A 27,247-nucleotide genomic window follows, 5' to 3' on the forward strand; every position below is an offset into this window, starting at 1 on the left:
TATCACATGCAGCACAGAATGTTTTCTTCTCATCAGCATTGCTTCTTTTTATAATCACCTTAAATCAATGCCCTCTGTTTATAATCTTGCCCCAAATATAACTTGCTAGAACAAACGTCTATTGCAGATCCTTAGTTTTAATGTGGTCAAGTGCCTTTCCATTTGAGAACTGTTCAATAATGTTTTGAGAATTAGTTGTAGTTTGAAGGGGTGGAGTTCAGGTGTGGATGGTGCGGGTGAGCCCACAAATCATGTCCGTATGTTTTGGGCATGTCCAAGGTTTAGCGGATTTGGGCAGGGATTTGCCGATGTCATGTCGAAGATATTGATGGTACGGGTGGTTCCGAGACCAGAGTTTGCGATGTTTGGTGTGTCGGAAGACCCGGGAGTTCAGGGGGCGAGAGAGGCCGATGTTTCGGCCTTTGCCTCCCTGGGAGCTGGGAGACGGATCTTATTGGCGTGGAGGGACTCGGAGTCTCTGAAATCGGGGGTATGATTTAGTGACATGATCGGGTTTCTCAGGCTTGAAATGATCAAATTCGCCCTGAGGGGATCGATGTTAGGGTTTGCCCAGAGGTGCCAACGGTTAACGACTTTTTGGGGGATAATTAAGCTTTTAGAAGGGGGTGGGGGGCTGGTTGGGGTGGGAAATAATTAGTAGGAAAGGGGGATTGGGGAATTATGGGCGAGATTCTCCACTCCCGCGCCGGTTGGGAGAATCACCTGGGCTGCCAAAATTTCCCGGGACGCCGGTCCGACGCCCTCCCGCGATTCTCCCAAGCGGCGGGAACGGCCCCGTCGAGTTCCGCAGGCCGGAGAATCGCCGGAGACACCCAAAATGGCGATTCTCCGGCACCCCCTCTATTCTCAGGCCCGGATGGGCCGAGCGGCCAGGCCAAAATGGCGGGTTCCCCCCGGCGCCGTCCACACCTGGTCGCTGCTGTCGGGAACAGCGCAGGAACGCTGGGGTAAGGCGGCCTGCGGGGGTGGGCAGGGAGGATCCTGCGCCGGGGGGTACCTCAAATGTGGGATGGCCCGCGATCGGTGCCCACCGATCATTGGGCCGTCCTCTCTGAAGGAGGACTTCCTTCCTTCCGCGGCCCCGCAAGATCCGTCCGCCATCTTCTTGCGGGGCGGACTCGGAGAGGACGGCAACCACGCATGCGCGGGTGACGCCAGTTATGCGGTGCCGGCTGCATCATGTATGTGGCGCCGCCTTTACGTGGCGACAAGGCCTGGCGCATGTAGATGACGCGGCCCCAATCCTAGCCCATTATCGGGCCCTGAATCGGTCGGGATAGGGGCTGTTTCGCGCCGTCGTGAACCTCGACGGCGTTCACCACGGTGTGGGCACTTCGGCGCGGGAGTGGAGAATCCCGCACTATGTATGTGAGCCACGTTGGCTGGGTTTAGCTGAGTGTTTACTTTGTTGTTTTTCCTCTTTAAAATTATATATGCCGGAATAAAATATTTTCAAATAAATAATCATTTGTACCGTCCCCACATGGCTTCCCTGTATTTACACCCCCCCATCCCCTCCCCCCGCACACACACCACCTCGGGGCGCAAAACATTTAATCCTTTTGCTGCTTCAAAGCTTTTCTCTTGCTCAGTGCAAACATTCCCATTGCATTTTTCTCTTTGTAACCTGTCTTAGATTCCTCTTCATCTCCCCATCAAGCTCAGGGAAATTAGCATCATCTGTAATAGCAGGTTGCAATTATTCAAGGATGGTGCCCTGTATTGTAAACAATCACACATTGATCAATGGACGCTTAAACACTGGATGGTTAAAACTGCTCACAGTCCCGCAGGAATAGGTTTACTTGAATTTCGACAAAACTGTGGACATAACCACAGTAATAGTCAAGTTGGTTAGTGTGAGGAAAAATTTCCATCTGGTTGGACTGGAAGTGTCCCCGTGTGTGTCTGTGAGTGTGTGGGTGCTTCTGTGTGTCTGTGAGTGTGTGTGGGTGCTTATGTGTATAAGTGTGGTGGGAAACCTGAAAACTACATAATTTCAGTTGGATCGAACCTGGGATCTCGACGCCGTGAGGCAGCAGTGCTAACCACTGCACCACCGTGCCATCTTTGAATGGTTACAGTATTAACCTTCTCCCTATCCTGTCCTAGTTGTTAGAATGAGAAACAATACTTGTTCTATTGGTGACATTTCCTGTCTGCCAGTTATTCCTTGATAATAATAATCTTTTATTGTCACAAGTATGAAGTTACTGCGAAAAGCTCCTAGTCGCCACATTCAGGCGCCTGTTCGGGTAAGCTGGTACGGAAATTGAACCCGCACTGCTGGCCTTATTCTGCATTACAAACCAGCTGTCTAGCCCACTGAGCTGAACAAGCCCTTTAAGTCAGTCTTTGAATTGTTTGTAGATTGAACCATCTCGTTGCCACATTTCAGCAACAAATGTTGAAATGTTTGCTCCACACCCACAGGGTTTCATCTGTCTAAAGCCACAGAAAGGTCCCGTTTTCTCCTGGGGTCTGAGACAAATCACTGTAGCAGTGATTTGAGACAAAAGGTGGCATGGTAGCACAGTGGTTAGCACTGTTGCTTGCCAGGGTCCCAGGTTCAATTCCCAGATTGGGTCACTGTCTGTGCGGAGTCTGCACGTTCTCCCTGTGTCTGCGTGGGTTTCCTCTGGGCACTCCGGTTCTCTCCCACAAGTCCTGAAAGGCATGCTTCTGAGGTGAATTGGACATGCTAAATTCTCCCTCTGTGTACCCGAACAGGTGCCGGAATGTGGTGACTAGGGGCTTTTCACAGTAACTTCATCGCAGTGTTTCTGTAAGCCTACTTGTGACAATAAAGATTATTTAAAAAATCAGCTTTCAAAATGATGCAGACTTTCAGCCAATGTGGGACATCCGGCTCAGCCCCGCTTCCCATTCACACTGATTGGTTGGAGGACCAGCCGTTCTTGTTCGGTCCTCCAGCCTGCAACTCTGCCTATTGGTCCATACCTACCATCAATCAGTCCCCAGGCATTGTGAGCTGGAGCAAACCCTTCACAAGGGTTCACAGCTCCCTGGTTTGCAGCTGCGGAGCTTCTCCCTCCCTCCCGGGAACAGGCCCAGGTTAACGGGCACCATCCTGCTTCAGACACTGGAGGATGGTTCACATCAGAGGATGGGGGAGGGGGACAAGAAATAAGAGCTTACACTTTGCATTCAAATCAATGAGGAGTCTGATCTCTGGCAAGGAAGGAAACCCTGGCAGGTGGGCGGCAGGATTCACAAACACCTGCTGGAGGCCCCAAACCCCCCAATAAGACCCATTGGTTTTATTGTCAGTCTGCAGACAGGAGCTGGAGAACTGAACCCAGGCAGAGGAGAGAGAGGAAGAAAACTGGGAGTGGAGGAAAGAAATGGTGCAGATGGTGAGATGGGTTTGGTTCTTATCACAGAAAGAAGGGAGAGTGTGTGAGATGAGAATTTACAGCTTTGGTAATTGAAAGAAAACATTGAAAGCGGAATTGTCTGTCCCAAATTTTGTACAAAGTATTAAAGAGGAAAATTTGCAGATGAGAAACTCAAACCAAACATCACATTGAAGGGTAACAGTTATTCGATTCATTGGGACTGGAATATCACAGGCCATTGAATGTGGAAGGAGCAATGTTAAGTCTATTCTGCCCGTGGGAAAAGATTTCAAATATTATTGTGACTGGAAACGTGCCGATTCTCAACACCTCCCCCCCCCCCCCCCCCCGCCCCCCCCAAGTGAGAGAGTTCCAATGAACCGTGAAAAGAGCTTCACCCAGTTACACAGCCAGCAGAAAGATCACACATAGGGTAAGTCAGTGGGAAATATATGGCAGATAAAGTATAATTTGGGAAAAAAGTGAAGTTGTCCTGTGTTGGGAAGAATAATAATTTAAATAGAGAGATTGCAGAATACCAGAGTAGAGAAAGATCTGTGTGTCCTTGTACACGAACCACAAATGTATTTATTACCTCACACTCCTCCAGATTGATCTCCATTTGCTTCTTTGCTGCCCAGCTGATCAGTCTACCGATATCTTCCTGTAGTCTACAACTTTATTCCTCACTGTAAACCACAAGACTGCAAATGTCTTAACCATGTCCCTGTGTTAAAATCTAAATCATTCATATATACCACACAAAGCATGGAATCTTGTCCTGAACAATCCAGAACTCTGCTGGAAACAGTCTTCCAGTCACAAAAATACCTCTGGACCATTCCCCTTTGCTTCCTGCTGTTCCAGCTGATGACATTTCCAGCGTAATGGAAGTGTCCTGGTTTCCCCACATGGAACTGGATGTGCATTATTTATTTAATTATTCACTGACTTAAGTAAATAAACTGAAGATTAAAACAAATAGGGCCGTATGGTGGTGCAGTAGTTAGCACTACGGCCTCACGGCGTTGAAGTCCCAGGTTCGATGCTGGCTCTGGGTCACTCTCCGTGTGAAGTTTGCACATTCTCCCCGTGTTTGCGTGGGTTTCGCCCCCACAACCCAAAGATGCGCAGGCTAGGTGTATTGGCCACGCTAAATTGTCCCTGAATTGGAAAAAATGAATTGAGAACTCTAAATTTATATAAAAAAAGAATGAAACAAATAAAGATTCATCAGATACTCACCAATCAGTTTTTTCCATTATCCTGAAGTGACCTTATTTTTATCGGGAGTTAACTGAAGTGTTTTCCTAACCTCTCATTATCTAAATTTCCATTCACCACTTTTCTGTCCACCTGGCCCAGTCCATGGCTTTCTCCCTCATTGTCTAAAACACATGAACAACATTTATATAATCGTGGTGCATACATTTCAGTCTAAATCATTGATATGTACCGGAAACTGTGGAGCCCCACTGGAACGGACATCCAGGCATCATTCAGTCCTGAATGTCACTAACAGCAGCAACAACAGCTGAATCCAAACCCTGCTGTTGCCTGCGAACTTGCTGATGCCTGTGCAGGTTGTTTGACAGAGTGAATCTCCTCCCACACACGGAGCAGTTAAACAGCCTCTCCCAGTACCGCTCCCACGTGTGGGCCACATGGTAGCACAGTGGTTAGCACCGTTGCTTCACAGCTCCAGGGACCCAGGTTTGATTCCCGGCTTGGGTCACTGTCTGTGCGGAGTCTGCGCGTTGTCCCCGTGTGTGCGTGGGTTTCCTCCGGGTGCTCCGGTTTCCCCCCCCCAGTCCAAAATTGTGTAGATTAGGTGCACTGGCCATGCTAAATTGCCCTTAGTGTCCAAAAAGGTTAGGTGGGGTTAAGGGTTGGGTCAGAGGTACGGGCTTAAGTCGGGTGCTCTTTCTAAGCGCTGGTGCACTCGATGAGCTGAATGCCCTCGTTTTGCACTGTATATACTATGATTCTGTTTCCGTGTGAACTCGCTGGTGTTTCAGCAGATTTGGTTTACTTTTAAATCTCTTTTCACAGTCAGAACATTTAAAAGGTTTCTGATCAATGTGAACAAGTTGATGTCTCGTCAGGTGGGATGACTGAGTAAATTTCTTGTCACACACGGGGCAAGAGTACGGTCTCTGCCCAGTATGAACTCGCTGGTGTTGCAGAAGCTGGGATGAACATGTGAATCTCTTCCCACACACGGAGCAGGAGAACGGCCTCTCCGCAGTGTGATTGCGTTGGTGTCTCAGTAAATTCATTTTACTTTTAAAGCTCTTCTCACAGTCAGCACATTTAAAACATCTCTGATCAGTATGAACAAGTTGGTGTCTCAGTAGGATTGATGACTGAGTGAATCCCGTCCCACACAAGGAGCAGGTGAATGGCCTCTCACCAGTGTGAGTGCTTTGGTGTCTCAGTAAATCCTTTTTACTTTTAAAGCTCTTCTCACAGTCAGCACATTTAAAAGGTCTCTGATCAGTATGAACAAGTTGGTGTCTCAGGAGGAATGATGGCTGAGTGAATCCCTTCCCACACACGGAGCAGGTGAATGGCTTCTCTCCAGTGTGATGGCGTTGATGTGTCAGTAGATCTTTTCTGGATTTAAAGCTCTTTTCACAGTCAGCACATTTAAAAGGTCTCTGGTCAGAGTGAACCTGATGGTGAGCACGGAGGTTTGACAAATCAGTAAATCCCTTCCCACATTCCAAACAGGTGAATGGCCTCTCCCCAGTGTGAGTGCGTTGATGTAACAGTAAACTATTTCTGCTTTTAAAGCTCTTCTCACAATCAGCACATTTAAAAGGTCTCTGATCAGTATGAACAAGTTGGTGTGTCAGGAGGTGGGATGACAGAGTGAATCCCTTCCCACACACAGAGCAGGTGAATGGCCTCTCCCCAGTGTGAGTGCGTTGATGTGTCAGTAAATCCTTTCTGCGCTTAAAGCTCTTTCCACAGTCAGCACATTTAAATGGTCTCTGATCAGTATGAACAAGTTGGTGTGTCAGGAGGTATGATGACCGAGTGAATCCCTTTCCACACACGGAGCAGGTGAACGGCCTTTCCCCAGTGTGAATACGTTGATGAGTTTCCAATTCAGATGGGTAATTGAATCCCATCCCACAGTCCCCACATTGCCACGGTTTCTCCATGGTTATCGGCAAGTTATCAGGTGTAGGTGGGATGCAGATTTGAGGTCACTGTCAGATCAGCCATGATGTTATTAAATGGTGGAACAGGCTCACGGGGCTGAATGTCCTTTTGCTGCTTCTTGATTCCTTTGGTGTGAATGTCCTTATGTCTCTCCAACTTGGAGAAGCCCTGAGTACGGTGTCTCCCTGATGTAAATGCTGCAATTTAATTTCATGCTGTGTGATTGGTTAAAGCTCAGTTCCAGCTAACTGTGGAAAATTACTTGATGTCCGTGTCTCGGTGCTTTTCCAAACACTGATTTTTGAAATTTTTTCCAAAAGACAAAACAGACAAACATTTCTCCTTCCACGTTGAAAGGCCGGTCCTGATGAATCAAGTGACTCGGTCAGATCTCAACATGTTGTTTGCATCTGCAAATATTATGTGAAAGGAGATTACATTGTAATATTGTGAATATATAAGACACAAACAGGCCATTCTGTCACAGATTCTGCTGCTGTCCATACTCGGCACACATCTCCCGACTGTCCCATCTATCAAATCTCAGCCTTTCAGCTGATTTTCAATTCCATTTTCTCTCATGTCCTTGTCCCGTTTCCTTTTGAAAACATCTCAGCACTTTCCTCAACTCCTTTCCATGGTAATGGGTTGCACATTCAGAACCTGTGAGGAAATACATTTGTCTGTATTGTCCCCTTGGATTTATCCATAACTATCTTGTATTTATGACTTGTTGTTTATTGATGGTCACTCTCTCACATCACCCCTCTCCATTTAATCTTTCCTGAGAGCTGTAATCTCTCATGTTACAAAAGTCATCACTGTCAATGCAGGATAGAATTCGCAAAGAGACAAACCTTTCTGTTGGGTTCAGTTTGTTGTGTGCAAATTCTCCAATTCTAACCCCCTGTAAAAGGAGTTTACAAAAGCCATCACTGTCAGTCCAGGATAGAAATTCTGAACAGGCAATTCTAATTTCTCTGGAACATTTTTTCCTCTCTTGTTCCCCCAAAGCTGTCAATCCCCGTCCCACACACGCTCCCTCCTCCCTGGGCTGAACTCCAAACCCATCTCACCGTTTCTTTCCTCCACTCCCAGTTTTCTCCCTCTCCTCTGCCTGGGTTCAGTTCTCCAGCTCCTGTCTGCAGACTGACAATAAAATCAATGGGTCTTATTGGGAGTTTGGGGCCTCCAGCGGGTATTTGTGAAGCCTCCCCGCCCACCTGCCAGGGTTTCCTTTCTTGCCAGAGATCAGAGTCCTCATTGATTTGAGTGCAAAGTGTAAGCTCTTATTTCTTGTCCCCCTCCCCCATCCTCTGATCTGATGTGAACCACCCTCCAGTGTCTGAAGCAGGATGGTGCCCGTTAACCTGGGCCTGTTCCCGGGAGGGAGAAGCTCCGCAGCTGCAAACCAGGGAGCTGACAATGATGGTGATGGGTTTGCTCCAGCTCACAATGCCCGGGGACTGATTGACGGCAGGTTCGGACCAATAGGAAGAAGGGGCGGATCTGGAGGAACGAGAGCAGCTGCTCCTCCAACCAATCAGAGTGAACGAGAGGTGGAGCAAACCCGGGGCTCTCGTTCCCTTCGCGTGCGCCCGGCCACTCGGGCCTGTCTCGGGGAAAAGCCCGAGCAGCTTTCGCCGGTTCAATTGCTGTATCCGAGCTTCGTATCCAGACCTGTGGCCAACACGAAGTGTTTGTAAAGCCTCCCAACCTATCCGACGCCTCCATCCCTCCCTCATGACTCACCACGCGGATCTGACCGGCAAACGATTTTCACCCGACCGCCTGAATCCTAACCTGTCATCGGCACTGCGCATGCTCTTAGTCACGTTGGTGATCGAGGCTCTGCCCCGCCCCCCATTCACTCCGATTGGTTGGAGGATCAGCTGCTTCCCTCGGTACTCCAGCCCCGCTCCTCTCTTTCTATTGGTCCCGAGCTGCCGTCAATTACCCGATCATTGTGAGCTGGAGCATGCGCAGTGTCGATGCTGGTCTCGGCCGGGCGTTTTCACTGAAACGCGGTGTGGACCCCAAACCCCAATAAGAAGTTTCCGGGTCCGGGTTTGCATCGAGCGGGGGGACAGCTGCGGCCTGCTCCCGGTGACAGGCCTGAGTTAACGGCCGCCGTCTTTATAGAGGCTGCAAACCCGCAGGGGGCAAGACATCAGAGATAGAGTTTGTTGTGAAACCAATGGGATTTTGTAAAACAGGAGGTCAGGGTTACAGTCAACAACAACAACTTCTATTTATATAACACCTTTAACATCATAAATCATCCCAGTCAACTTCACAGGAACATTATAAAACAAAGTGAGACACCCAGACACAAAAGGAGATTTAGGGCAGGTGACCAAAAACTTGGTCCAAGAGGTGAGTTTTAAAGAGAATCTTAAAGGAGGTAAGTGAGGTGGAGACGGGGAGGTTTAGGGAGGGAATTCAGTGCTTGGGGCCGAGGGAACTTAAAACCATGGTGTAGTAATTGGAATCCAGCGTGTGCAAGAGTCCAGGATCAGAGCTGTGCAGATATCTCAGGGGGTTTAGAGCTGGAGGAGATGGCAGACACGGAGAGAGGAGGCCATGGAGGGATTTGAAAACAAGGGTGAGAATTCCCGTACCAGCCTCCCCGAACAGGCGCCGGAATGTGGCGACTAGGGGCTTTTCACAGTAACTTCATTTGAAGCCTACTTGTGACAATAAGCGATTTTCATTTCATTTTCAATTGACTGGGAGCGAATGCAAGTCTCGGAGCACAGGGATCATAGGGGAAAGGAACTTGCTGTGAATTAAGACATGGGTAGCAGACTTTTGGATGGCTTTAAGTTTACAGAGGTAGAATGTGGGAGAGCAGCCAGGTGTGTAATGGAATTGTCGAATCGGGAGGTGACAATGGCATGACTGAGGTTTCAGCCCCAGGCGCACAGACACAGGAGAGAGGCCAGATCATGTAATGTATGTGGAAACAGGCAGTCTTTTTAAAAAAATGTTTTTATTCAAAATGTTTCAATAATTTTTACAAACCACTACAAAAGAAAATATAATGCAAAGAGAACAAAACAATAAGCCAACAAAAACAATTTAACCCTCTAACAAATTAACAGTTTAACAAACAAAACAAGGTGGGGCATTTGCCCCTTACAAATAAAATGAAATCAACCTCCCCCCCAACCCCCCTGGATTGCTGCTGACCTCCATCTAACGTTCCGCGAGAAAGTCAAGGAACGGTTGCCACCGCTGATAAAACATATTTATCTTTACCCGTCAGTCTGGCCTCAAATAAACTCGAGATGGATTTGTAGGCATAGCATTAGTTATTTTTATTCGACTTGCAAGTCTGACTCGTTTCACAAAATCCCAGAACACAAGCAGTCTCCTAGGTCTCCAGAATCAAGTGCTTCTAGAGAACAAAGAAATCTCTAACAACACATTCAAATGGCATCAAGTTTCACATGCAAGATTCCCATAGGTCATCCTATACACCTCCTGACCTGGCCATACATCCTAATTGGCTCACTTCTCATTCCTTCCTCTGGCCTCTTATTACCCAGCATCCTTTTCTCCTCATACTCTAAACACCCCATCCCTCTTCCCTTGCCATGCTCTCTGAAATCCTTTGTCTGTGAACTAACATGAATTAGACTGGCCTACATCTACATTAATATTTAAAGTAACTATTTTATATCACATTCGTCACCGCCTGGAGAACCCCTGCAAGGACCCTCGCAAGGCAAACGTCATCTTCTCCAACCTGAGAAACCCCGCCATGTCACTGACACAAGCCTCTATGCTTGGGGCCTTCGCGTCCCTCCACATTAACAAGAGCCTTCTCCGGGCTACCAAGGAGGCAAAGGCTAGAACTCCAGCCTCTTTCGACTCCTGCACTCCCGGATCATCCGATACCCCAAATATCACTATTCCCCCAGCTCGGTTTAACCCGAGTGTCCAAGAACTTGGACATGGTCTTTGCAAAGCCTTTCCAAAATTCGGCAAGTGCTGGGCATGTCCAAAACAAATGGGCGTGGTTCGCTGGGCTCCCTGAACATCTCACACACTTGTCCTCTACCCCAAAGAACTTACTCATTCTCGCCCCTGTCATATGCGCCCGGTGCACTAATTTAAACTGAATCAGGCTTAGCCTGGCGCAAGATGAGGAGGAATTGACCCTGCCCTGGGCGTCAGCCCACAGGCCCTCATCCAGCTCCTCCTCCCATTTGCCCTTCAGCTCTTCCACCGAGGCCTCCTCCGCCTCCTGCAGCTCCTGGTATATGTCGATACTTTGCCATCCCCCACCCACATGCCTGAGACCACCCTGTCCTGCATCCTCCGGGCAGGTAGCAGCGGGAATTCCCCCACCTGCTTTTTCACAAACACCCGAACCCGCATGTACCTAAAAGTGTTCCCCGGGGGCAACCCAAATTTCTCCTCCAGCGCCCTCAGACTGGCAAAAGTCCCATCGATAAACAAATCACCCATCCTTTTGATTCCCGCCCTGTGCCAGCTTAGGAACCCGCCGTCTATCCTAGACATGGTTGCTCCATATCGGAGTCCAGGCTGAGGCCCCTACCTCCCCACTATGCCCTCTCCACTGCCCCCAAATCCTCAGTGTCGCCGTCACCACCGGGCTCGTGGTATACTGTTTCGGCGGAAGTGGCAATGGTGCCGTCACCAGTGCCCCCAGGCTAGTATCTGTACAGGACGGTGCTTCCACGCCGCCCCCTCTCCCTCCATTACCTATTCCAGAATCATAGACACATTTGCTGCCCGGTAATAGCTGCACACGTTTGGCAGCGCCAACCCCCTCCCACCCGACTGCACTCCAAAAACAGTCTCAACCCGCGGGGTCTTATTTGCCCACACAAATCTCTAATACTCCTATTTACCCGCTTGAAAAAGGACTCGGGATGAGAATGGGCAGGCACTGGAAGACGAACAAGAACCTAGGGAGGACCGTCATCTTTACGGACTGCACCCTGCCCGCCAGGGAGAGTGGCAGCATGTCCCACCTCCTAAAGTCCTCCTCCAGCTGATCCACCAGCCGCGCTAAGTTGAGCTTATGCAGGACCCCCAAACTCTTGGCAACCTGGATGCCCAAGTACCGAAAGCTCCTCTCCACCATCTTGAGAGGTAGCTCTCCCAACCTCTTCTCCTGGCCCCTCGCAGGCACCACAAAAAGCTCGCTTTTTCCCACATTTAGCTTGTATCCCGAGAAGTCTCCAAAATCCCTAAGTATCCGCATGACCTCCCTCATCCTCTCCACCGGATCTGCAATGTACAGGAGTAGGTCATCCGCATACAGTGAAATACGGTGCTCCTCCCCCGCCCCTGAACCAACCCCCTCCAGTTTCTGGACTCTCTCAATGCCATAGCCAGCGGCTCAATCGCTAGGGCAAACAGCAGGGGGGACAAGGGCCTCGTTCACGATATAGTCTAAAGTACCCCGACCGCCGCCGGTTCGTCGAAACACTCACCACCGGGGCCTGATACAACAATTTGACCCACCCTATGAATTCCTCCCCAAACCCAAATCTGCCTGACACTTCCCACTCCACCCTGTCAAAAGCTTTCTCCGCGTCCATTGCCGCTACCACTTCTGCATCCCCACCCTCCAAGGGCATCATGGTCACATTCGGAAGCCTCCGCACATTCGTATTCAGCTGCCTGCCCTTCACAAACCCCATCTGATCCTCATGAAACACTCCCGGGATACAGTCCTCAATCCTAGTGGCCAAGATCTTGGCCAACAGCTTGGCATCCACATTAAGGAGCAAAAACGGCCTATAGGAGCCACATTGCAGCAGGTCCTTATCACGCTTGAGGATAAGCGAGATCAGAGCCTGCAACATCGTCGGGGGAAGGATTCCCTTTTCCTTAGCCTCGTTAAAAGTTCTCAACAGCAATGGGCCCAAAAGCTCCGAGAATTTCCTATAGAATTCTACGGGAAACCCATCCAGCCCCAGGGCCTTGCCCGCCTGCATACTCCCCAACCCCTTAATTAGTTCCTCCATCTCAATCAGGGCCCCCAATCCCTCTACCCGCCCTTCCTCCTCCACCTTTGGAAACCTCAGTTGGTCCAGGAACTGCCTCATCCCCTCCCCTCCCTCCGGGGGTTCTGACTCGTATAATTGACCATAAAAGTCCTTAAAGACCTCATTTATCTTAGCTGAGCTCAGCACCATGTTCCCCCGCCCACCCCCCCCCCCCATCTCTAATTCCCCCAATCTCCCTAGCTGCCTCCCTCTTCCGCAGCTGATGCGCCAGCATCCGACTTGCCTTCTCCCCATACTCATACACTGCTCCCTGTACCTTCCTCAACTGGGCCTCAGCCTTCCCCATAGTTAACAAGTCAGACTCCGTTTGAAGGCTCCGGCGCTCCTTCAACAACCCCTCCTCAGGGGATTCCGCATACCTCCTATCCACCCTCAGTATCTCCCCCACCAACCTCTCCCTCTCCATCCTCTCCCTTTTCTCCCTGTGGGCCCTAATTGAAATTAGCTCCACCCTGACCACTGCCTTCAGCGCCTCCCAGACCTCCCCATTATCATTGGCCTCCACATATCTTTGGATGCACCTCCGGACCCGCCCACAGACTTCCTCGTCGCCAGTAGTCCCACATCCATTCGCCACAGTGGGCGTTGGCCTCTCTCCTCCCCCATCCCCAACTCCACCCAGTGCAGGGCATGGTCCGAGATCGCAATGGCCGAGTACTCTGCCCCCTCCACTCTCGGAATTAGCGCCCTGCTTATCACGAACAAATCTATCCGCGAGTAAGCGTTGTGTACATGGGAGAAGAAGGAAAACTCCTTCGCCCTTGGCCTGGCAAATCTCCACGGATCCACTCCCCCCATCTGGTCCATGAACCCCCTCAGGACATTGGCCGCTGCCGGCCTCTTACCCGACCTCGACCTAGACCGGTCCAGCGTCGTGTCCAGGACCGTATTAAAGTTCCCCCACCACATTACCAAACTACATGACTCCAGATCCGTAATCCGGCTCAGCATCCGCTTCATGAACCCTGCATCGTCCCAGTTCGGAGCATACACATTCACTAGCACCACCCGGGCCCCCTGCAGCCTGCCACTCACCATAACGTAACAACGCCCCTTATCTGACACAAATGCCACTCGCTCACTCACCAAGATTGCGACCCCCTGTTCTTCACATCCCCGAACAGGCGCCGGAATGTGGCGACTAGGGGCTTTTCACAGTAACTTCATTTGAAGCCTACTTGTGACAAGAAGCGATTTTCATTTCATTTCTTTTTTCATCCAGTCCTGCGTGAAAAACCTGTCCCACCCATCCCTTCCTCAGCCTGGTTTGATCCGCGATCTTCAGGTGCGTTTCCTGTAGCATGGCTACATCTGCCGTTAGCCCCTTTAAGTGCGAAAACACCCGGGACCTCTTGACCGGCCCATTCAGGCCTCTCACGTTCCACGTGATCAGCCGGATCGGGGGGCTACCCAACCCCCATCCCCCTCCTCCCCCGCCATCTAACCATCTCCTTTTTTAGGCCAGCCACGTGCCCACGCCAACCGCACCCTCCAGCCCCCTAGGCGAAGGCTCCCCGCTCTGACTCTCCCTATTACCATCAATTCCCTCTCAGTCAGCACAGCAGCAACCCAGCCCCCCCCCCCAAATCCCCCTCCCCCAGCCAAGCAACAGCTTAATCCCCCTGCCCCAACATTGCACTCCTGTAAGTCAGCTGAATCATGCTGACCCCGGCCGCTCCCGCCTCTACCTCCAATCCCCCTGTGGATTCCCCATCCAAATCTCCAGCCCCCTCCACCTAAGTGGGGTAGAGAAAGCCCCCCCCTACACCCCGTATGAACCAATGCGGACATCGAACACAGAACCGTCCCCCGCTTCAGGTACCATCCCCACCATTTTGCGGGTAAAACCGCGCTCCTTGCCTGGGCCGACCCCACCCCCTGTGACGCAGCTCCTCTCAACTGCGACTTCACCCAAATCCCCGAGGGCACGGGGCCACAAAGACACAAGAAAACGTGGGGAAACCCCACCCAAACACCGCCCCATCCCCCTCACCAACAACCCCCATAACATACTGCAATCCATTAACTCGAGTCCAACTTCTCATTCTTGATGAAAGTCCACGCCTCATCCGGCGTATCAAAATAATGGTGTCGGTCCTGGTATGTGACCCACAGCCTCACCGGCTGTAGCAGCCCGAACTTCACCCCCTTCCCGTCGAGGACCGCCTTGGCCTGATTGAATCCTGCACGCTTCTTGGCCAGCTCTGCACTCCAGTCCTGATAAATCCGGATCTCGGTGTTCTCCCACCTGTTGCTCCGCTCCTTCTTCGCCCATCGCAGGCCACACTCCCTGTCGGTGAAGCAGTGGAACCTCACCACCACCGCCTTCGGCCTCCTCGCCAGGATCCTGTGCGCCCCATCCAGCTCCAGTGGCCTCAGTAAGGCTCCCGTGCCCAACAGCGTACTCAGCATCGTAGCCACATACGCCCCAGCTACCGACCCCTCCACGTCCTCAGGGAGATCCAGAATCCGCAGGTTCTGCCTCCTCGACCTATTCTCCAGGTCCTCGAACTTCTCCTGGCATTTTTTGTGCAGCACCTCGTGAGCTTCCACTCTGACCACCAGGCCCAGAATCTCGTCCTCATTATCAGAGGCCTCCTGCTTCACCTCCTTTATCGCCATCCCCTGCATCTTCTGGGTCTCCACCAGCCTTTCAATCGACGCCTTCATCGGGGCCAACGTCTCCGCCTTCAAGTCAGCAAATCTACTTCTTAAAAACTCCTGCTGCTCCCTAGACCACTGGGCCCACACTGCCTGATCACGGCCTGCTGCCATCTTGTTTTTTCACGCCCGTTCTCTCTTCTCTAAAGCCACTTTTTTGACCGCTCCACTCCTGGTCCACTCCATACAGTGCTGGGGGACCCTCACTGTTTCCTACCCACACCGAGAATCGTCGTCCAAATGCCGCTGGAGCTTCTTAAAAGGGCCCAGACTTCCATTATCGGCGGGAGCTGCCGACCGTGCAACCTACCTAGGCATAGCCGCAACCGGAAGTCTTGGAAACAGGCAGTCTTAGTGACAGCACAGACATGAGTCCAGAGATGTGCAAGTTAGGTGGATTGGCCATGCTAAATTGCCTTAGTGTCCAATAAGGTTAGATGGGGTTACGGGGATAGGGTGGAGGTGTGGGCTTAGGTAGGGTGCTCATTCCGAGAGCTGGTGCAGCTCAATGGGCCGAATGGCCTCCTTCTGTACTGTAAATTCAATGAGGTCAGAAGCTCATATTGGGATCAAATGTGAAACCAAGTTTACAAAGAGACTGGCTAAGTCGCAGACTGTTGCCAGGGAGAGGGATAGAGCCGGTATGTCAGGAATGGAGATTGGAGCAGGGACCGAACAGTGGATTCAGTCTTCTCCATATGTGATTGAAGTTATTTAGTAAACAGGAAGAGAACCAGAATGGGCCCTGAGTCTGATATCCGGTACAACTTAGTTCGAGAGGAAGAGGAAGAACGAAGCAAACCCTGGAAGATTTAGAGAAACGCGCTTCGCGATTACTCATCAAATCTCCACATGGTCAGTTCTGGACACAAGGTTCACCTCTGTTATTCTGTCTGTTCAGTCAGGGTGATTCAGATTCATGTCTGTCACAAGTCATAAATGAAGTGACTTATGAATCATATTCTTATCTCTAATTATATAACTTTGGTAAAAGGATACAGAAATAATGATCAAATACTTTATTTGGATTTCAGCCCAGGGAGAGTGTGTGGGACGGGGATTTATAGCTTTGGGGAAAGAAGTGAGAAAAAAATGTTCCCCAGAAACTGGAATTGTCTGTTCTGAATTTCCATCCTGTACTGATAGTTTGTAAACTCCTTTTCCAGGGCATTAGGAGAGGATTTTCAGACATGAAACAAACCAAATATCACATTAAGATCCGACAGTGTCACTTAATTGATCAGGACCTGAATATCCTCAGACTATGAATGTGGAATGAAAAATGTTTGTTCTATTTGTGGGAAAATATTTCAAACATCAGTGTGACTGGAAAAACACCGAGACACACACGCACCTGAATGAGTGTGTTCCAGTGAACTGACTGTGGAAAGAGTTTTAACCAGTTACAGCCTGAAAAAACACACCATTCACTAAGGGGAGAAACCATACATGTGTTCTGTGTGAGGACCAAGCTTCATTTGATTGTCTAAAGAGGAACTGCACAAAGACACTGACTCCATGGAGATACCGTGGAAACATAGAGGTTGTGGACGTTGAATGTTCAACAGTTCAATGAGAATCGAGCCAAAGGAGCAAAGGGTAAGTATCAGAGACAAGATGAGCTCTGAGAGAGCATGATGGGAGATAGCAGGAAAAGAGGGGAAAGATGTGAGTTCAAAATTTGGACAAAAAGGACTTTCGAGGCAATTTTACGGAGTGGTTTCGTGGAAGACGAGCAGCAGAATCAGCTGATCGGATTGTTTCAATGGGTGGGGTGTTCCAGTACTTCCTGCTGGCTGGATCTTCCAGTCCCACAGATCTCTCAGTCTGCTGTTCCGGTTCACTGATTGTCTCATTGGATTCGCTGTACGCCTCTTGCGGTCTGTGGAAGAACTCCCGGAACCTCATTCGTCTGATGAATTCTCATGAGCAGAAAAACTGTGACATCATCTTCGCAGCCTTCAACACGTCATCAATGAAGACGAACATCTTGCCAAGGCCCCCCCCAACTACTTGCTTTCAAACAACCGCGCAACTTCAAACAGACCATTGTTTGCAGCAAACAACCTCTGCAAGGCGTGCCAGATCATCAACATGGGTACCACCATTACACGCAGGAACGCCACCCACCAGGTACACGGTACATACTCGTGCGACTCGGCCAACGTTGTCTACCTCATACACTTCAGGTAAGGATGTCCCGAGGCGTGGCAGATTGGCGAGACCATGCAGACACTGGATGAAGTTATTGTGAAAAGGCCCTAGTCGCCACATTCTGGCACCTGTTTGTGTAAGCGGGTACAGGAATTGAACCCGCGCTACTGGCCTTGTTCTGCATCACAAACTAGCTGTCTAGCGCACTGAGCAAAACCATCACGTGACATTCGCCAAGCAGGAATGTTCCCTTCCAGTCAGGGAACATTTCTGCAGCCAAAGGCAATCAGCCTCTGATCTTCAGGTAAGCATTCTTCAAGGCAGCCTTCAGGACGCATGGTAATACAGAATCGCTGAGCAGAAACTGATAGCCAAATTCCGCACACATGACTACGGCCTCAACCGGGATCTTGGATTCATGTTGCATTACATTCGCCCCCCATCTGGCCTGGGCGTACAAAATCCTACCAACTGTCCTGGCTTGAGACAATTCACACCTCTTTAACCTGTGATTATCCCTCTCTTCAGTCGCATCGCCTGGACCTGTAAAGACTTAATTACCTGCAAAGACTCACATTCAAAGTTCCATCTCGCATCATTGAATTTTTCTCTATCTGTGTTTGTGGAACCCACCTCTTCATTCACCTGTGAAAGGAGCTGCGCTCCGAAAGCTAGTGATTCGAAACAAACCTGTTGGACTTTAACCTGGCGTTGTAAGACTTCTTACCGTGCTCACCCCCGTCCAATGCCGGCAACGTCACATCATAAATGGGAAGCATTCAGGGCGTCACGTGATTCAGTGGTTAGCATTGCAGACCACAGCGCTGAGGATCTGGGTTCGAATCCCGGCCCTGGGTCACTGTCCGTGTGGAGTTTGCACATTCTCCATGTGTCTGCATGCGTTTCACCCCCACAACCCAAAGATGTGCAAGTTAGGTGGATTGGCCACGCTAAATTGTCCCCCCCCTGTCCCCCCCCCAAATCTTTTTTCAAATAAAACAAAATAAAAGAGAAGCATTTAATGCTTCTGCAAGTTTTGAACCAGGCACCTTTCGCACGTTTGGTGAATGTGATAACCTCTACGCTACAGAAACAGCTGGCAGCACAGTACCCAATGGCCCTGTGCAACGTTCAACTGCACAGTCTTGCTGCAGCTTTCAATGGTTTGGCTGGGAGGCCAGGTCACTTGTTACATGAAGACAGCTGTTCCTTTAAAACAGATGTCTCAACTTGTAAGACCATAAGATATAGAACTTATATTGAACTTTAGCATTTGTTCAGCAAATATCTAATGGAACAATGCTCTCTGTTCAATCATTAATGCATCATTCTTATCTTCCTACAGAAAATTTCCCCCAATTTTACCAAATATTTGTTTTATTATTCAATGTTGAACATCAGTATATTTATTTGTTATATATGCCTTCATTTTCAATTGAATAGCTCTCAAGTCTTCACCCTAAATAACTTTGAAATATGCACCACTGAATTGCAAACATGACTGACCAAGAAAAGAAAGCGTTTCACTGGGTAACAGAAACCCCATGAATCTTTGTTCAGTTTGACCACAGACAGCTTTTGAACAAAGTCAAATATAATTAAATGGAAGTTACTTGAGAATGATGTGTTGCTTATATTTGACCCCTCTGTGTTTTGGTGTGAAACATTCTGCAGCCTAAATCCCGTTCATGAATAAGAAAGGAGGGGTGACAGCAAATCCACACTGAGCCTGGATTTCCTCATCACCCTGAGTGGCTTTTCCTGTTTCTCCATCATGAAGACCGAATTTTTCAAAAAGGTGTTTCAGTTAAATCTCTGCTATTTCCTTCAATTCAGTTCTGTCTATATGAGCACACATCACCATTCAATATGTTTTGAGTGGTGATTAAAATGTTAATCTGCGTCTACAAAGTCATTAACTTCTTTTGTGAACTGAGCAAACTGCCAAGATCCGCACTTTGTTTTTTCATGTATGGAACGATCTACTTTTCACTGTACCTCAGGACACGTGACAATAAACCAATCCAATCAGAGACAGTTTCTTACTAGTCTTCAGATTGAACAATGAGCCTTCTAAAAAATTAAAAATGGGAGGTGGGGGTCACTGGCTGGGCCAGCATTTACTGCTCATTCCAATTGCCCTTGAACTGCGTGTCTTGTGAGGCTATTTCAGGGGAAATGTTCAGGTCAACCACAACATTGCTGTGGATCTGGAGTCACGTGTAGGCCAGGCCACGTAAGGAGAGCAGATTTCCTAAAGGATATTAGTGAACCAGATGGGTTTTTACAACAATCCACAATGTCATCATTAGACTTTTAATTTGAGACTTTTATTCAATTTCAATATCTGTCGTAGCCAGATTCGATCCCAGATCCCCAGAGCATTAACCTGGGTCTCTGGATTACTAGCCCAAATATTCTTGGCAGAATATGATGTCTTGTAACTTCTCAAAAATATGAAGCAACTTATTTTTTCAAACAAATTCTGATAGCTCTGCAGTTTCTGGAAACATTTTGGTTGATAATGTTATTTAAAAAAAAATAAAGATCTAGTCTTTATAATATTATTACCAAATACACCAATTCACCAATGATAATCAATGTTCACGACTGAATAATCATTAATTTAATTATTATTTTTTGCTATGAAATCAATACATAGTTGATATAGAAAAAGTACAGAAGGTGAAATGGTTGCAGGAAGCCACATGTTCGAGGTATAAAAGGGCTTCCTTGACCTTGTTACTAATGGCAGTGAATATACTACGAAAATAACAATTTTAAAACTAAATGTGATCACACATGCGTACTTACAACTTCCTACATTACAACAGTGATTATGATTCATTGGCTTTAAAACACTTTGAGGTCCAGTGGGAGTGAGGTTTTATAGAAATGTACACTTGTTCTGATTGTTCGCAAATTAGGATATATTACACTCGGTGTCCTCATCCGAATCACTGATAAAGATTGAGTCTTAATTTTGTGTAATAATCATGGTATTGACACCATTTTGAATACTCTGTGAAACTCCAGACACACCATATGCACAATTATTTGTTTTAAAACACAGCGAGTTGTTGTGATTTGGAATGCACGGTCCATAAATGGTGCTGGAATCTCATTGGACTGTAACTTGATGCATTCTGAAAAAGAAAACAAAATCGTCGAACTATGGGATTAAATGGGTCGCTGTACAAAGAGCTTGCAGGGCAAAAGTGGGCCAAATAGACTCCTCTATGCTCCAGGAGCCTTGTGTACATGTAAAATGAGTGGTAACGACCTAGAACCTACTGCCTATGTGGGTAGGAAATGCAGAGATGATGGAATGATTTCAATAGGAAATTAGACAGGCACTGAGAGAAATAAACCTACAGGGATAGAACGGGGCAATGGACAGACTGGCTTCCTCCACAGGGAGCCGACATGGTCCCAAAGGGCTGAATGGCCCCATTCCCCACCCTCCAGATGCTGTGATCTCAGGAGAGAAATTCAGCTGCTCCAGTCTCTCAAACTGACTGGAGTCCCTCAACTCTGGTGCAATTCTCGCAAATGTCCTCTCCACCCTCTCTCAGAACTTCACATCTTTCCTTTAGTGTGGGGCCCATCTAGGATTCCATTCTAAAGGGATAGAATTGAAAAGCATGGAGGAAATGTTCAACTTGTTTAGAACCAGGGTGAGGCTATTCTGGGAGCAATGTCAACATTGGTGATCTCCATTTAGAAAAAGGAAATAGAGGCACTGGATAAGGTGCAACAAAGATTCATAATATACAGAACTGAGAGCATTTAACACTCAGGAAAGGCTGAGACTTTTTTTCTGGAAAAGAGAAGATTGATGGAAATCTTTAAGATTATGAAGAAGTTCAATAATCCAATAGGATTTTCAGTAGAAACCTTTTTACCCAGGAGTGGTGAGAATGTGCAACTTGCTACCACAGCGAGTGGTTGAGGCGAACAGCATGAATACATTGAACAGAAAGCTAGATACATACATGAGGGAGAAAGGAATAGAGGGAGATGCTGATGGGGGAGATGTAGAGGGGTGGGCGGAGGATCATGTGGAGCATAAACACTGACACAGACCATGGCTACCCTCAGCCGTTATGGGAATTTAACCTGTGCTGTTGATGTCACTCAGCACAAACCAGCCATCCAGCCAACTGAGCTAACCGATCCCAATGTAAATCTGTAATAATTCCGTAAATATTAGTGATTGCCTGTCTCCCACCATACTATTTAATGTAGTTTCCCAGTGCATCTCAGACAACTTGCCCCTCATACCCTGATAGTTTTCTTCTGTGAGAAGCACCCAGATAAATTAAACAAAAGAACAATGTAACCACCACAGCCCATCTTCATGGCAATGTGGCATGATTTTGGGGGTTTCCAAACAGAAATGGTAATGAAACATCTTCTAACCTCCAAACACTCTTTCGCTCTGATCCTTATAGAATGTGCAACCAAATATTAGCTTGAAGGCTCAGAGAGAATCAGCCCACTGGAGGCGAAGTCGTGAGACCGGCCAGTCCAGCAGAAAGAAACCCTCTGACCATCCCCATTTACCAACAGAATAAACAAAATGCAGTCCTGGATGTAATTGAGAACATAATTGAGAACAGAAACAATAACAGCAGAATCCAATCCCTGTAATCAGTTGTGAACCTGTTGGTGTCTCAGAGTGCGATGAATTACTAAATCCCTTCGCACATTGTGGGCAGGTGAACGGCCTCTCCCCAGTATGAACTCCCTGGTGTGACTGCAGACGGCATAACCAAGTGAATAGCGCAAATAAACGTAAGCGGGTTTGAGATAATCGGGATTATGGCGACATGGCTGCAGGATGACCAGGGATGGGAATTTAATATATTCAGTATTTAGGAAGGACAGACAAAAAGGAAAAGGCAGTGGAGTGGCAGTGCTGGTTAAAGAGGAAATTAATACAATAGTGAGGAAGGATATTAGCTCCGACAACGTGGAATCTGTATGGGTAGAGCTGAGAAACACCAAGGGGCAAAAAAAATAAGTGGGCATCGTATATAGACCCCAAACTGCAGTGGTGATGTTGGGAATGGCATAAAACAGGACATTAGGCTGCTTGGAAAAGTATCTGTAGGTATGTGAAGAGAAAAAATTGGTGAAGACTAATGTACATTCCTTACAGTCAGAAACAGGGGAATGTATAACAGGGAACAAAGAAATGGGTAAGCAAATAAATACATAATTTGGTTCTGTCTTCACAAATGAGGGCTTCGACTCTGAAGTTCCCGCAGATTGGAGGGTGGCTTATGTAACCCCACTATTTAAAAAGGGAGATAGAAAGAAAACAGGGAATAATAGACCAGTAAGCCTGACATTGGCAGTCGGGAACATTCATGGATTTATGAAGGGGAAATCATGCTTGACAAATCTACTGGAATTCTTCGAGGGTGTAACTGGTAGAGTACACGAGGGAGAGCCAGTGGATGTGGTATATTTGGACTTTCAGGTGGCTTTTGACTAAGTCCCGCATAAGAGATTAGTGTGTAAAATTAAAGAACATGGCATTAGGGGTAGTGTATTGAGAAGGATAAAAAACTGGTTGGCAGACAGGAAACAAAGAGTAGAGATTAATGGGTCTTTTTGAAATTGGCAGGCAGTGACTATTGGGGTACCGCAGGGGTCGGTGCTAGGACCCCAGATATTCACAAGATATATTAATGATTTTTCTTTTTTAATTTATAGTACCCAATTTTTTTTTCTAATTAAGGGGCAATTTAGTGTGGCCAATTCACCTACCCTGCGCACCTTTGGGTTCTGGGGGTGAGATTCGCGCAGCAAAGGTTTACCAGACTGGTTCCTGGGATGGTGGAACTAACGTATAAGAGATTGAATCAGTTAGGATTGTATTCACTGGAGTTCAGAAGAATGAGGGATCTCAGAGAAACCTGTAATATTCTAAAAGGACTTGACCGGGGAGATGCAGGATCGATTTCCCCGATGGTGGGAGTAAACAGAACCAGAGGTCGCAGTCTGAGAATACGAGGTAGACCATTTAGACAGAGATGAAGAGTAATTTCTTCAACCAGAGAGTGGTGAGCCTGTGGAAGTTGTTCCACATGAAATAGTTGAGGCCAATACATTAGGTATGTTTTCAAGAGGAATTTAGAAATAGCCCTTAGGGCGAAGGGATCAAAGGATATGGAGATGAAAGCGGGATTAGGCTATGGAGTTAGATGATAAGCCATGATCATAATGAATGGTGAAGCAGATCGAAGGGCCAAATGGCCTCATCCTGCTCCTATTTTCTAAGTTTCTACGTAATACCTGCCCACACTAAGAGCAGGTGAATGGTCTCTCCCCAGTGTGAACTTGCTGGTGTGTCTGCAGAGTGGATAATTGTGTGAATCCATTCCCACAGAGGGAGCAGGTGAATGGCTTCTCCCCAGTGTGAAGACGCTGATGTTTCCGCAGGATGGCTGAATCAAGAAATCCCTTCCCACACTGAGAGCAGCTGAACGGCTTCTCCCCAGTGTGAATTCGCTGGTGTGTCTGCAGGCTGGATAAATCACCGAATCTCGCCCCACACTGAGAGCAGGTGAATGATGTCTCCCCAATGTGAACTCGCTCATGGTTCCGGAGGCTGGATAACCTAGTGAATCCATTCCCACACTGAGAGCAGGTGAATGGCCTCTCCCCAGTGTGAACGCGCTGGTGTGTCTGCAGACTGGATAAATCACTGAATCTCTCCCCACATTGAGAGCAGATGAATGACGTCTCCCCGGTGTGAACTCGCTGGTGTGTTTGCAGACTGGATAAATCACTGAATCTCTCCCCACACTGAGAGCAGGTGAATGGCCTCTCCCGAGTGTGAACCTGCTGATGTTTCCGCAGGTTGGATAAAGCACGGAATCTCTGCCCACACTGAGAGCAGATGAATGGCCTCTCTCCAGTGTGAACTCGCTGGTGTGTCTGCAGACTGGATAACTGTGTGAATCCCTTCCCACAGACGGAGCAGGTGAATGGCCTCTCCCCAGTGTGAACCCGCTGGTGTGTCTGCAGGTGGGATAACCAAGTGAATCCCTTCCCACACTGAGAGCAGGTGAACGGCCTCTCCCCAGTGTGAATGCGCTGATGTTTCCACAGGGCGGATGAATCAATGAATCCCTTCCCACACTGAGAGCAGGTGAACGGCCTCTCCCCAGTGTGAACTCGCTGATGTTTCCGCAGGGTGGATGAATTAATGAATCCCTTCCCACACTGAGAGCAGGTGAACGGCCTCTCCCCAGTGTGAATTCGCTGGTGTTGCCGCAGGGTGGATGAATCAATGAATCCCTTTCCACACTGAGAGCAGGTGAACGGCCTCTCCCCAGTGTGAATTCGCTGATGTTGCCGCAGTGCGGATGAATCAATGAATCCTTTCCCACATTGAGAGCAGGTGAACGGCCTCTCCCCAGTGTGGATTCGCTGATGTTTCCGCAGAGTGGATGAATTAATAAATCCCTTCCCACACTCAGAACAGGTGAACGGCCTCTCCCTAGTGTGAATTCGCTGATGTTTCCGCAGGTTGGATGAATCAATGAATCCCTCCCCACACTGAGAGCAGGTGAATGGCTTCTCCCCAGTATGAATTCGCTGGTGTGACTGCAGGCTGGATAAATCAGTTAATCCCTTCCCACACTGAGAGCAGGTGAAAGGCATCTCACCAGTGTGAACTCGCTCGTGTCTCTGCAGGTTGCCTAATCGAGTGAATCCCTGCCCACACTGAGAGCAGGTGAATGGCCTCTCCCCAGTGTGACTGCGTCGATGGATCTCCAGCTCAGATGGGCATCTGTATCCCTTCCCACAGTCCGCACATTTCCATGGTTTCTCCATGTTGTTGGTCTCCTCGTGTCTCTCCAGATTAAACAATCAGTGGAAGCCTTGTCTACACACAGGACATGTGCACTGTCTCTCCTCACTGTGGTGTGATGTTTTTTCAGGCTGTGTAACTGGTTAAAGCTCTTTCCAGTCAGTTCAATGGAACACTCTCACTCGGGTGTGTGTTGCGTGGGTCTTGGTGCTTTTCCAGTCACACTGATGTTTCCAGTCCGTTCACTGGAACACTCTCACGTGGGTGTGTGTTGTGTGGGTCTTGGTGCTTTTCCAGTCACACTGATGTTTCCACAGTCCGTTCACTGGAACACTCTCACGCGGGTGTGTGTTGTGTGGGTCTGGGTGCTTTTCTAGTCACATTCACGTTTATAATCTTTTGAAGCCGACAGATTGGACAAACATTTCTCCTTCTCGCCAATGATATTCAGAACCCGATGATATCTAGTTCAGAAGGAATCGAGTGAGTTTGTCACATCGAGACGTGATGTTTGAGATTTCGGTCTATAATTCCTCCACTTCCAATATCCTTTAAAAACAATTAACAAAAGTCATCGGTTAGTACAGGATAGAAATTCAGAACAGACAATTCTCGTTCCGATGAAACATTATTTCCTCTCTCATTCTCCAAAAGCTGTAAATTTCCATCCCACACAATCTCCCTCCATTCTCACTCTGCTGCACCTAATATTTACCCTCCCAATTCTCCTGAAGGGCTGATTCATGTTGATTGACAGATCCAAGCTCATATCAATGCTTCCTGACCAGGACACAGAGATTATAATAGGAGCAAGTCGGCTATTCAGCCCACTGCGTCTGCTCAACCATTCAATGCGATCCTTGGCCGATCTATCCCTCGATATCTTCAATATCTAGAAACCTATCAATATTTGTCTTGAACATACTTGGAGACTGAGGCTGCACATTCCTCTGGGGGAGATAATTCCAAAGCTTCACCACATCCTCGAGTGAAGAAATCCCTCCTCATCTCAGCTTTCACTCTATTTTCCCCATAACCCTTCACTCCATTGCCAATAAAATATCTGTCAAACTTGTGCTTCAATATATTCAATGACCCCCAGATACAACTGGTCCCTGTGGAAGAGAAATCCAAAGACTAACAACCCTCTGAGGGAAGTGTGTAACCTTCCTCTTCATTCACCTGATTAAGAAGCTGCCCTCTGAAAACTCGTGATACCAAATAAACCTGTTGTTGTCAGACTTCCGGAGCCCAGCCCAGTCCAACGCGCCATCTCCACATTCTGAACAATGGGGAACAAGCTCCTCCCACTCATTCAAACATCGCCCCCGACAAAGATGACAAACGCGCATGCGCCCTGATGCACATCCAATAAAGATGGCGGCCGTTAACTCGAGCCGAAGATGAGGAGCTGCAACCCCGCTCGGTACAAACTCGGTCCCGTAAACTATTCCGAGGTTTACGATTGCAACAGCTTTACACAACGTTTCCGCCCACTCCCGCGATTTCTTGCTTCCTCCATCGTTTCAAATGCCTATTACCGATTTCGAAAATGAAAAAGCCGCCCTTCTGCACCGCCATTACCCACACTGCGCATGCTTCAATCGCAGCGGACCCGCCCCTCATTCACTCCGATTGGTTGGAAGACCAGCCGCTCCCATTCGGTACTTCAGCCCCGCCCCTGCTATTGGACCAGGGCTGCCGCCAATTATCCGGGCATTGTGACAGTTGGAGACGGCGAGAGCGGCTGATTGATCAATAATAACATTGTTTCACATTGGGCTCTGCAGAGCACTCGGGATTTGTAAACCCCGCCCCCCGGCACTGACCTCTCACCTCACAATGCCCGGGCAATGATTGATGGCAGCTCCGAACAATAGGAGAAGAAGGGGATTAGTTGGAGGACCGAAAGGGAGTGGGTGGTCCCCCAACCAATCAGTGACTGAAGGGCGGGGCTCGGGGTACCGGATCTTCACAGAAGAAGCAACCGCGCAGGCGCA

General features: G+C 48.3%; 3 protein-coding genes across 5 annotated transcripts in view; 1 reads left to right on the forward strand and 2 right to left on the reverse strand.

Annotated features, from left to right (window-relative positions):
• LOC140421380 (uncharacterized) overlaps positions 1-27,247 on the forward strand; it is a 456,825-nt gene that overhangs the window by 327,834 nt on the left and 101,744 nt on the right. The gene's annotated exons all lie outside the window — the stretch shown is intronic.
• LOC140418530 (uncharacterized) lies at positions 3,925-8,358 on the reverse strand. Of its 2 annotated transcripts, none has more exons than XR_011945114.1 (2): positions 4,626-7,519; positions 3,925-4,544 (listed from the first exon to the last, which is right to left on the reverse strand). XR_011945114.1 is itself a non-coding variant. In XM_072502005.1 (2 exons), exon 2 carries the CDS (start codon positions 6,548-6,550, stop codon positions 5,360-5,362), a length of 1,191 nt encoding a protein of 396 aa, XP_072358106.1. In that variant the 5' UTR covers positions 6,551-6,961; positions 8,304-8,358; the 3' UTR covers positions 3,925-5,359. The 2 variants fall into 2 exon arrangements, 1 of the variants encoding a protein (XP_072358106.1); XM_072502005.1 differs by adding an exon at positions 8,304-8,358 and having other exon boundaries at positions 3,925-6,961.
• On the reverse strand, positions 19,725-26,869 carry LOC140421375 (uncharacterized). Of its 2 annotated transcripts, none has more exons than XM_072506042.1 (2): positions 26,789-26,869; positions 19,725-25,796 (listed from the first exon to the last, which is right to left on the reverse strand). In XM_072506042.1, the coding sequence occupies exon 2, from the start codon at positions 25,268-25,270 to the stop codon at positions 23,732-23,734; it is 1,539 nt and encodes a 512-aa protein (XP_072362143.1). In that variant the 5' UTR covers positions 25,271-25,796; positions 26,789-26,869; the 3' UTR covers positions 19,725-23,731. The 2 variants fall into 2 exon arrangements, with proteins under 2 accessions (XP_072362143.1, XP_072362142.1); XM_072506041.1 differs by having other exon boundaries at positions 26,430-26,858.

Source organism: Scyliorhinus torazame, chromosome 5 (genome assembly GCF_047496885.1).
Source record: "Scyliorhinus torazame isolate Kashiwa2021f chromosome 5, sScyTor2.1, whole genome shotgun sequence".
NCBI classification, from domain to species: domain Eukaryota; kingdom Metazoa; phylum Chordata; class Chondrichthyes; order Carcharhiniformes; family Scyliorhinidae; genus Scyliorhinus; species Scyliorhinus torazame.